Source organism: Rhopilema esculentum, chromosome 9, assembly GCF_057945365.1.
Source record: "Rhopilema esculentum isolate cy_ngs chromosome 9, ASM5794536v1, whole genome shotgun sequence".
NCBI classification, from domain to species: Eukaryota; Metazoa; Cnidaria; class Scyphozoa; order Rhizostomeae; family Rhizostomatidae; genus Rhopilema; species Rhopilema esculentum.
In genome coordinates, this window is record NC_142823.1 from 12,761,000 (window position 1) to 12,772,450 (window position 11,451).

Consider the following 11,451-nt stretch of genomic DNA (forward strand, 5'->3'; position numbering starts at 1 on the left):
CTTGCTGAAAATGATAAGAATGGTCCCCACCCTCAGAAATGCCCCTTGTGCTATTTTTGGACTGGGGTACTTGTGCCCAGTACTCAGAATACAATAGTATGGTAAATATATTTCTGTTAACCATACAGCCATGAAACTTGGGAAATCTACACAATTTGACTTGCTGAAAAAGATAAAAATGGTCCCCATCCTCAGAACTACCCCTTGTACTATTTTTAGACTGGGCACTTCTGCCCAGTACTCAGAATACGGTAGTATGTTAACTATACAGCCATGAAACTTGGCAAACCCACACAATTTACTTGCAGAAAATGATAAAAGTGGTCCCCCACTTCAGAAATACCCCTTCAAACATGATTTCTCATACTTTGTCTACAGAACATGATATCAAAGCATTTTCTGATTTAACTCCAGGCATAAAAAACAATTCAGACCAGGATGTACATAAAGGGGGAGGATTTAAAGCACAACCCTTAAATGATGTATATGTTTCCAAGTTTATTAAATGTTGAGTTGGAGCGAATTTCAGAAAAATACAACCATTGGGCACAAAAAAACTTCATTCTAAAAATTTAAAAACAGTGTATCTAAACAACAGGCAGTGACAGAATACATTAAAAGAACATTTTACCCTGAAGGTAAAACATTTTCCTCTGATTATTTATAAAAAATGTTACCAAGCAGGTGGTACAGGACCATTATATTGTAAGAAAAAATCTTGATCAAATTCAAACTATTCTACACATTTTGATGTGAGTGAATTATGTTGAAAAGTACACCTTAGGAATCTTCAAAATATCAAGCCTTACTCAACCCCCCCCCCCCCCTTGATGTGACTAATCTAGTGATTTGGCCTAGGGCTGACAAGATTTGGCCATTGTCCCACTAGTTTCAACAAATTTCTCTTCTTGCTAATATGAACTAAAAGTCTGGTCCTTTTGAATAACCCCGTGTATATAACCCTGTTCTCCACTGTATACGTAGTAGGTAGCTGATTTTTGCATTTTCATTGTCTCTCTGCAGAATTTTGAAACCCTTGTCTTCTTTGACTAAACTTTTTTTCTTTACATTTGTGATAAATGCATACTTAAAGTTGTCCAGTTATTCCAGGACAAATACCCAAAAACCAGCAAACCATACATTGATTGGCCACTGTTTGTAGATACCTAGCAAAGTGGATATAATTTTAGGTATTATTCTATTTTAGGCATATTTATGCAATTCTATTAAATATTTGACATTTTCGAATTATCAGTCCAAAAATCTTAATTGCAGGAAGATTTATTAATACTTGTCAATGTACACAAAACAAACCAGTTTTTAAACCAAAAGTGGATTAGGTCGACCTGTTGTAGCACACACATCAAACTATGTATAAACGTTTTTATATCAAAGCAAATATTTATTAAATTGTAACATGTAATAATCCTTAATATTTCAGATTTTAGAAATGGAAAGATTATAATAGGAAGCCTACTCATTCTCTGTTGTATCTTACTTTTTATAAGGAAATAGAGTTTGAGTATTTCTTGCCTTCATTGCAAGAAAAGAAACAAGGATCGACGTACCATTTATTTACTTCCTCATTTCTACCAACAAAACGAGCACGTCGCGGAAGATAATTCATCCTCATCCTCTGGGATCTCATCGGGCCTAGGCTAATCTTCATCGCCACTTTTGCAGGTCCCGTTCGCCCTTGGTAGGGCAAGTACTTCACCACCACATGCTCCAAACACTTCATCGTCGCTCGATCTTAAGTCTGTTGTCATTCCTGAAGAGCTGTCGTGAAAATTGCGATATGAAATTTTAACTACTAACCAAATTCCCTCCCTCTAATTCACTCTACTACAATGTTGTTTTCGTTAGGTTCGGGGCACGTGTCCACGACTTTACATCAGCGCCTGAAACTTGTCTCCAGACCTCTCCGCCACGGAAATGGAGAAATTTCACACTTTGCGCATTAAATGTAGGAAAAGAAAAACACTAATTTTGTGTCGATATTCGAAATCAGCACGATGAAAACTACTAATTAAATGATTTTCATTTTTCACTTCAGTTCCCCTTTAACCTATCTACCATGTAATGCAAACTTCAACAAGTTGAATGTTTTTACATATAAAAAGAAAACAATAGAAAATAAAGGAAAGCAATAGTGATATGATCTACCCCTCGAAGTAGGAAGTTTTTTAGATAGGGAATGCCGCCACACAATCAAACAATCACGCAAACCCCTGACCCTGCGCCCCACTAAATCAAAACAAGAAGACCAAGATTCCACCTGGCAATCCCCATCAAGAAAGGCACCGGACAAATCCCCAATTTCCTCGGCCGATTCTTCAGAAAAAGCATAAATCAATGGCCATGACGAACGCAAGATCACCATACAGAACTCCCCGTCTATTTAGGCGCTGATTAGCAAATGTCTTGAGATTAGCAAATTACTAAAACCACTCGAGGGCCAGGTATTTAACTTGCGCAAGACTATCACTTTCTGCTGAAGTTGCTTATTGATTCATTTTAGGTAAAATGGCAACAAGCCATACAGTCAACACAAGGGTAAGTTTGTGCTATCATGACAGTAAAATCAAGCTAAATAAATAGTAAGAACAATTTTTGTAGAAAGTTACAAGTTTCAGCTTATGATTATGGCTTGTTCTCATCTTTGAAGAAAGTAACCTGTGTGTTTTTTGTAGTTAAAACTATTAATATACTTCTAATGCATTACATATCAAGTTCATCTCGATGCTACCTTTTCTGTTATCCATATAGCACCTTATTCAACTTTTGGATCTTTATAGCTTTCTATTCCCAGCATTGTACTCTTGTGCTTAGCAATTGTGTTCATTCAGGGGTTCAGAATTAAATCATAAAATGTCATATTATAGGTGTTCACAATCATGTCACAAAAGTATAATCATTTTTTTCTTTTCAGAGGAAAACAAGAAAGATGAAAAGCGAGGGAGTTGTAAATGATGCTGAGTACATGATTAAACAAGGAAAATATCTTACAGGACTCTGCAAGACATATCTTGGTGATTATGTTGGTAAGACATCCCTAACCAACTGTTTGATACATGGAATGAAAGAATACATTCCTTTCGTTCATAAACTTTCGTTGTTTCTTCAAGGTTGTAAATATTCTTAATCTTTCAGATATAAAATTAAAAAGGAATTAATTGATGATACTATCTCCTCTTTCATTGCAGGTTGGGGTGTGATAAATGCAAGTTATAAATATATCCCTAAAGGTCTTTTTGTGCTGGAATATGCCGGAGAACTATTGTCGAAGGAAGAAGCAGATAGAAGAGAAATTAAATATAATCAGACTGGATGTGGCAGCTATATGTTTTATTTTAAACCCAAAGGCCAAGATTTATGGTGTGTAATATTTAATAAATATATTTTTTTATGTCTTTTATTATCTTCTATTTATTCTAAACTGATATTCCTTTTGCAATTAATTAAAACTTCTTTGATGGTAACTTGGATACAAAAATCGACCTTACTCCCTGTTGTCACACTGTTTATCCTTGTATAACTTCTATTGTATTAATTATTGGCCATCACTTGGTGTGGAATGAAATTACAGTTTTTCTACACATTAGCTTTAAAGAAATCCATAATTAAATTTTAATATTTTGAAAATGGATGAAAAAAGCCCTTTAATGCCCTTTAATGAATGATTTTTGTCTTGTGTTAAAATTTTTAGCATTGATGCCACAAAACCATCAGATCCACTTTTTGCTTAAGAATGAGACTGCTCCAGAAGTAGCTACATCTGCAACAGCATCTTCACATTGCAGAGGACATGGTATATATAATAGCTTTAATTATTTTATTTCAGGGATTTTCAAACAATGTCAAGTGAAAAAGACGTAAGACATTGCACACTTCCATTTGTCATTCCCCTTCCTCATTTAACATTGTTCTTTCCTGCTAGATTGCACATCAAACACCAAAACAAGATGGCAATTCTGATTTAATCAATTCTGGTATGTATTCAAATGGAATAAGGTGAGCTGCATGAACGGATAAATCAATTTTTTGTGTTTTCCTTTTTTTGGCTTTGATCCCTATCACCATTGTTAATGTATCAACAGGGGCTAAAATAAGAAATTGGGCGTGGTACTTTGCTGGGATTGGCACCTTCTGGCTGGCAAATATAGAAATTGCCATCATTGTGCAAATAGCATGTCCTAATTGGGCAACTTCTTAAATAAATAAATCATATGTAGCAAAAGCTGATTCTTTACAATATATTGATTGGGTTTATAAGAAAATTAGGAACATATAGCGATGACGTAACTTGTGAGAAAAAACTTTCATGTGAATATGTGCAAGTTGGTTGTTTCATATCATAAGATATACGTTTGCGTCCATGCTGGTACACAATTAACGAGTACCTAGATATTGTGAGGTCATTTCATATTATTCTCATATACCCGTGCTATTATTTGATGGAATTGTTTCCATTCATACAGATTTCCATTTCTTGTTTCATTAATGCGAGGCTTTAAGTACTGTTATAAAAGTATCTTCCAATGTGATTTGAAATTATTACTTTTCCTTATCGATCGAAAAAATTGTTGGATGTACACTGATACATGCTACTTCAATGTTGTGGGGATATGTTGGCTGGTTTATTATATGGCTGAAGAGACATTATTGAGTGCACTTTTCTCAACGTTCAGGTTGTGCTGTAAAGTCTGGTAATCCTTGGATATGGTGAAATTACTTCCTTCCACTTTCCTGTGAATATGTGCAAGTTGGTTGTTTCATATCATAAGATATTCGTTTTTGTCCATGCTAACAAGGATGAAAAATGTTTTGAGCCAATCAGACTGTTTGTTTACAATTTGAACCAGCCAATGGTATAGAGTCAAAGACAATAGAAATCTGAAGAGAAAATAGCATTGAATCAGCCGCAACAGTAACGCTCGCACCTCCTATCCAAAGCTGTGGGGAAAAACCGGCGCCACAAAAAGTTAACGCTGAACGCGAAAATTGTCATTATTGAAGTGCTTCATACAATTATGCATAGCAAAGGAGTATATCTAAAACTTTGCCGTCCCCATTTTTGAAATTCGGTCGTTAACCAGAGATAAGCGATGAAACGTTTAGCCCATTATTGCCCTGATTGAATCTGCTTACGTTGGTTATGGTTGGTTGTACTCCAAGAAAGCGGCATCATGTCATTTTATTGAAAAACAGGTCATTTTGAAATCTTTTTACAGGTCGCTGATAAAATTTAAGCAAAAAATAAACCTTGAAAAATTGTGCACATTTTACTTGTTATTTCAAAAATTGCTTGTTTAAAAATTTGTAAAGTAAAATTTGAAACCTCTGCATGACCTGCAAAAGTTTGAATCAAACCTTCAACTGAAAAAGCTATTGAGATATAACAAGCTACATTTTTTGAGTTCTCATTATCTTATTGGAATACAACGATCAGGGTCATTATTGAGCTTATATTTTGTAAAGTGGTACATTCTCCAACTCTTTTTGATGAAACTTTGCAAAAATATTTGAATATATTGACATGCAAAGTTGGGAAACCTTGAACCTTTCACTCAACAAAGACGCTCTACATTTTACAGTAAAGAAGAATACAATTCTTGAACCCTCAAGCACTTCGTAAGTACTTCTGAGTTTTTTCTTAAATGAATCCGTACTTAAGTCACTAAAAAAACCAGGGGATTTATTTCAGTGGAGACAGATAGCGTGGACCGTTGCGTGCTTAGGTAAAACATTTTATCGTTTACTGTCTAACGTTTTGAAGCCTTTATAACAATTCGTGTCCACAAAATTCGTTGACAAATCGCCTGAAAAACTTTGCCATGAGAAGAACCATTGCTTGCACCTACAAAAATACCAAAATCAGGAATAGGCATATGATTTTGGAATAAATATTTGCAACAATGCCGCTATTTTCTCAAGATATGCATTTCTTCTGTACGCAACACTCTAGAACGCACTCTATGAAAGAAAGTTGACGGACTGTCTTAGGGTTAAGAACATGCAAGAAAAAGGCAGAATGAAGGGAAAAAACCCGAGTTTGATAATCATCTCTCCGTCTTACTTTAAAATATACGACGTACATACTTTGTAAGTAAAAAATGACGTGTTTTTCAATAAAATGACATGATGCCGCTTTCTTGGAGTACAACCAACCATAACCAACGTAAGCAGATTCAATCAGGGCAATAATGGGCTAAACGTTTCATCGCTTATCTCTGGTTAACGACCGAATTTCAAAAATGGGGACGGCAAAGTTTTAGATATACTCCTTTGCTATGCATAATTGTATGAAGCACTTCAATAATGACAATTTTCGCGTTCAGCGTTAACTTTTTGTGGCGCCGGTTTTTCCCACAGCTTTGGATAGGAGGTGCGAGCGTTACTGTTGCGGCTGATTCGATGCTATTTTCTCTTCAGATTTCTATTGTCTTTGACGCTATACCATTGGCTGGTTAAAATTGTAAACAAACAGTCTGATTGGCTCAAAACATTTTTCATCGTTGTTGTCCATGCTGGTACACAATTAACGAGTACCTAGACATTCTGAGGTCATTTCCTATTATTCTCATATACCTGTGCTATTATTTTATGGAATTGTTTCCATTCATATAGATTTCATTTTCTTGTTTCATTAATACAAGGCTTTAAGTACTGTTATAAAAGTTTATCTTCCAATGTGATTTGAAATTATTACTTTTCCTAATTGATCGAAAAAATTGTTGGATGTACACTGATACATGCTACTTCAATGTTGTGGGGATATGTTGGCTGGTTTATTATATGGCTGAAGAGACATTATTGAGTGCACTTTTCTCAACGTTCAGGTTGTGGTGTAAAGTCTGGTAATCCTTGGATATGGTGAAATTTCTTCTTTTTCTTTCATATGAATATGTGCAAGTTGATAGTGGATAGCATGGTCTCACACGAATATGAAACAATATATTGGTTTTACCTATTGATTTCGTTTGTCATAACAAATACAGTGGAATCCCGATACAATGATTTCTGAAGGGAACCAGAAAATAGTTTGTTATATCGGGAGTTCGTTATACCAGGGGTTCATTGTATCGGGATTCCACTGTATGCTATGTTCATGTGTCAATAGTCCTACCTCTTCAACTGTAATTTCCTCTCTTTATAAGATCTAAATAAAGTTTTCTACGTTTCCCTTAAATTTTCGCCATACAGTTATGAATAAATGTTACTTTGAAGAAAGTCAATTACAAATTTGAAGATAGTCAATCATATTTTATTGATCCTATCAATAAGACATTTTCATGAATAATTAAACCAGAGCGATATTTCAATTATTGACCTCTTACATAGATGTTTTGGATAGGGCAATCAGTTTTTAGATAAATGTCCCCCTATTGTTTTATAGTGTTCTATAGAGGGGACACTTTTGCATAGTGTCGTTTTGCTATGCGTTTCGGTCCCCCCGGACACTTTTGCATAACAAAACTGTTTTGCACTTTCGCGTACAGTTTTGTTATGCAAAAGTGTCCCCTCTATAAAACAATAGAGGGACACTTTTGCATGGTGTCATTTTGCTATGCGTTTCGGTCCCCCCGGACACTTTCGCATACAGTTTTGTTATGCAAAAGTGTCCCCATATTGTTTTATAGAGGGGACACTTTTGCATAGTGTGGTTTTGCTATGCATTTCGGTCCCCCCGGACACTTTCGCATACAGTTTTGTTATGCAAAAGTGTCCCCAGATTGTTTTATAGAGGGGACACTTTTGCATAGTGTCGTTTTGCTATGCATTTCGGTCCCCTCGGACACTTTCACATACAGTTTTATTATGCAAAAGTGTCCCCCTATTGTTTTGTAGAGGGGACACTTTTGCATAGTGTCGTTTTGCTATGCATTTCGGTTCCCCCGGACACTTTCGCATGGGGGGACCGAAACGCATATTACACCGGCATGAAAGGGGGCGTGAAGGGTGTGTTTTTTTTGGCGACCTGCCATGTTACATTTTGGGAAAACATAATCTGTGCCTGGTTGATTCGCTCGTTTTCCTAATTCCGAAAAGGAGAGAGTATCGTTATGTTTTGATTTTTCTAGGATGTAACCATCAACTCAAGTTTGATTTTTCTCAATTCTCTTGTTCACTAGGCCAAGGCCTAAGACGCTATTGCGTTTAGAAACTGCAATCATATTCCCATCTCCCGGATCCTTACTAGATTCGTTCAGTCCATTGTTATCTTGATTATTTGATAACTTGCTGGAAAAGCAGTTCTTTCTCGCTGCTTTTCGAAAAAATAGTTCAAAGTTCTTTTCCCTAACTTTGACGTGGTGGACATTTAGGCAAAGACTTGGAAAGGGAAGTGATTTCCTGCCAAAATACGGTAAATAGCAACAGCAAGAAAACTCTAGTTCATGCAGGGCCAAGTAATACGTGTTGACAATCATCCTGCAGAGTTTAAAGTGTCAGAGACGCAGGTAAACTAAAGGAGGACCTGCTTAGATAGGGTCAAGCTTGTATAGAGGTGAAAAATGAACTTAAATCTTAACTATTTCTCAAAGTACTAAATAGTAATACAAAAGTATTTTACTTATGGTACTGAATTTTTTGGGAGGGCCAGGGCCCCCCCGGCCCCCCCTATATCTCGGTCCTTGATTAAAAATGCTCTACCTAGCCCAGGCTACACTTGCACCCGGTCCCTGTCCGGTTTTGCGCATGCTCATTTTAGTCAAAAGCCCACATTTGCATAGTCAAAAGCCCAAAGGCATTTGTTTTAATAAATATACTTTTAAGTAGTCAATCATGGAAAGTAGCACAGAAAGATGTTTCCAGATCTTCAAAGATTACTTTGGCCTGGCGAGAGTAATAGCGGGCTTCCATGTGGAGAGAGAATTACGAAAGGTTACAAGAAATCTGAGGTCACACTACGAGCAAGGACCGAGATACATCTTTTTGTTAGGGCGGCAAATTGGTAGGCAAGTAAAGCGAACTGGAGCTTTTTACGGGGGTCCAGGGGTACACCGCGGGAGAAAATTTTTCCCACGACCCTTCAGATTGGCTTAAAGCAAAGCAGATTTTTGTTTCTAACCACAAATTAGAGTTGCCTCAAGTCTATATCGTCATCTGTAATAAGTCTACCAAAAATAGGGCAACTACTGAAAATTTGTTGGGGGCCGAGTCCCACCGGCCCCCTATATCTCGGTTCTTGACTGCAAGCGAATTGCGCAGCAAACATTAGAAACATGACAACAGAGCGAAGTGAACTGGAGCGAACACATTACTTCTGAGATATCTCTTAGTTAAGAGAGAGCTTCCACAGTAGACAGGGGTGTATCAAAGTAGGGTTGTAGGGCTCTTTTGGCTTGCCGGGGAAAGGTGAGGTTGCGATTAATACTTACTGGTAATCCTCGGAGATTTAGCAGCCCGTAAGTACATTTCTGTTGCTGCACCACCACTCCAAAATCCTTCGCCACTAGTTTTAGAAAGATAAAAATCCAACTATACCGGCAGAGGCAGATCTAGCGAAAATTTTTATGGGTCCTAGAAAATTTGATGACCAGGCCCCTTTCAGGCAAAGCCTTTCAGGCAAGGCCTTGCAGCCAAAAAGGGAGATGAGAATCGCTCGTATTCCTCTAAAAATGCCCCTGTTACACCTTGGCAGAGGGCATCACCATGTCACTCCCTGTCAACATAACAGGTAATTCCTCTAATATTGTTTAAATATACACACCTTTTTTATATGAATACCTAATTTTTTGCCAAGCCCCGATACTCTTAAAAAATTTCGATTTTGAGCCTAAGTTAATCCTTCAGTTATTCTTGCAAATAAAAGCTGTAAGTAAATTCGCCTTAAGATCAAAGAAAAATTTTAAATCTTTTGTGATGTGTTGCTTCATTGTAAATTTCAACAAGAACAAACAGAACAACAAATATGATATTTAAAAGGAAAATCTAATGATACAAATACGATCATGAAACATCCATTTTCGTAAAATTGTTAGTCTTGATGAAAGTTGAGCCTGGCGTTATTCTTAAATTCTTCTGAAATATTAGCAATTTTGAGCCTTAATATTCGACTTTATTCTCATAAAAATATCCATTTCTCCACTTCTACGCTATTCACATATGTCAACAAACCTAATAATCTTTCGTTTCACGTAATTCGTAATAACTAAAATAGTTCTTGTAAATATGTAGATAAGCTATGGGTTACTGTTCAATTAAAATTAGACAAGTTTGTGTCAGTTCATCTTCTACGACCTGAGACCTAGTCTGAGTCTACTTCCGGCTCTGCCTTCTCTGCATGTAAAATAAGACAATCGTGTACTATCTCAATCATGGAAGGACGTTTTATACATAGGAAACAGGAATCACAACAGACGCAGGGTGCATTCAATCAATAATTCGAATTGAAACGGGGATTTCTAAATCGAAGATTGTCTATTATATAAAGAATAGACAAAGAGATAACTGTACATACCTATGCGATTTGACATTAACCTTCTGATTAGATTTCATTTTCCTTATCTGTTCTACCTCCGGTTTGGCGTTACTTCAGTGAAGTTGGTGTCGGTGACTTGTAGGCCTCTCGCAGCTCGTAACACCACTAGAAAGCTAATGGGCGATAAGATTTGGCGGGAGCACCCATAGAACATCTTATCTAGAGATAAAGGAATGAAATTGGGAATCTCGTACACTTTTTTTGAAAATCCTATTGCTTTACCCGAAAATCCCCAGAAATCCTTCAGTTTTAGGCACAATCCCGTACGCTATTTGCAAGAGTAGATCGCCCTTCTAGCACCCCCATGGATCTGCCCCTGGAACTGCAGAATGTGGGCAGTGGCACAAAACTATGGGCCCCCAAATACAATTGTCCCTAAGGGGCCCCAAGAAATTTCTGGAAAAGGTGGGCTCTTGGATGACAGCATATGTTTCTTAATAGCATGACTCTAAAACTCTATGAGTCAAGTTATGACTCTAAAACTTGACTCAAATTTAGTGTACCCAAAATACTACTTTCATTAAGAGCCCCACACTTTTCTGTTACGCCATTGAGTGTGGACTTTTTGAAGAGATCACAAAAGTTCAAGAGAAATATGCCATTGTGCTTGTGGCTAATCTGAGATAAAGATGACACAAGGGACGTAGGAAACATTCTAGAGGAAGGAGCACATAAATTCAGGGGGCATACTCACAAGTAAAAAGTGGCAACACTGTGAAAATTTGGGCACAAGCGCCATCTGTGCCCCCATATTGCCTATGCTCTTGGCTGATATCATTAGAAGCTGATATATGCTAATTCTAATTCCTGATGACAGGAATTAGTGAGAAAACACTGCTTTCTCTGGAATGATAAACCCCTGCAGGACCTCAAAAATCTCCTGAAGAGTGAGTTATTCACGAAACAGGCCTGTAGAGATAAAGCACAAAACTAAGATATCATTCTATGCAAAAGTGCTATTTTTT

General features: G+C 36.9%; 1 protein-coding gene across 6 annotated transcripts in view; it reads left to right on the forward strand.

Moving 5' to 3' along the window:
- LOC135694143 (N-lysine methyltransferase KMT5A) overlaps window positions 1-11,451 on the forward strand; it is a 38,630-nt gene that overhangs the window by 6,862 nt on the left and 20,317 nt on the right. Inside the window, exons 1-5 of one of the 6 annotated variants that reach the window (XM_089110002.1) lie at window positions 2,446-2,556; window positions 2,933-3,044; window positions 3,207-3,378; window positions 3,710-3,811; window positions 3,941-4,014. In XM_089110002.1, the coding sequence (XP_088966128.1) occupies window positions 2,527-2,556; window positions 2,933-3,044; window positions 3,207-3,378; window positions 3,710-3,749 (354 nt within the window). In that variant the 5' untranslated portion in view covers window positions 2,446-2,526 and the 3' untranslated portion in view covers window positions 3,750-3,811; window positions 3,941-4,014. Of the gene's footprint in view, window positions 1-362; window positions 4,015-11,451 lie in introns of those variants that run through there. The other 5 variants (XM_089110001.1, XM_089110003.1, XM_089109997.1 and 2 more) reach the window with 5 other exon arrangements.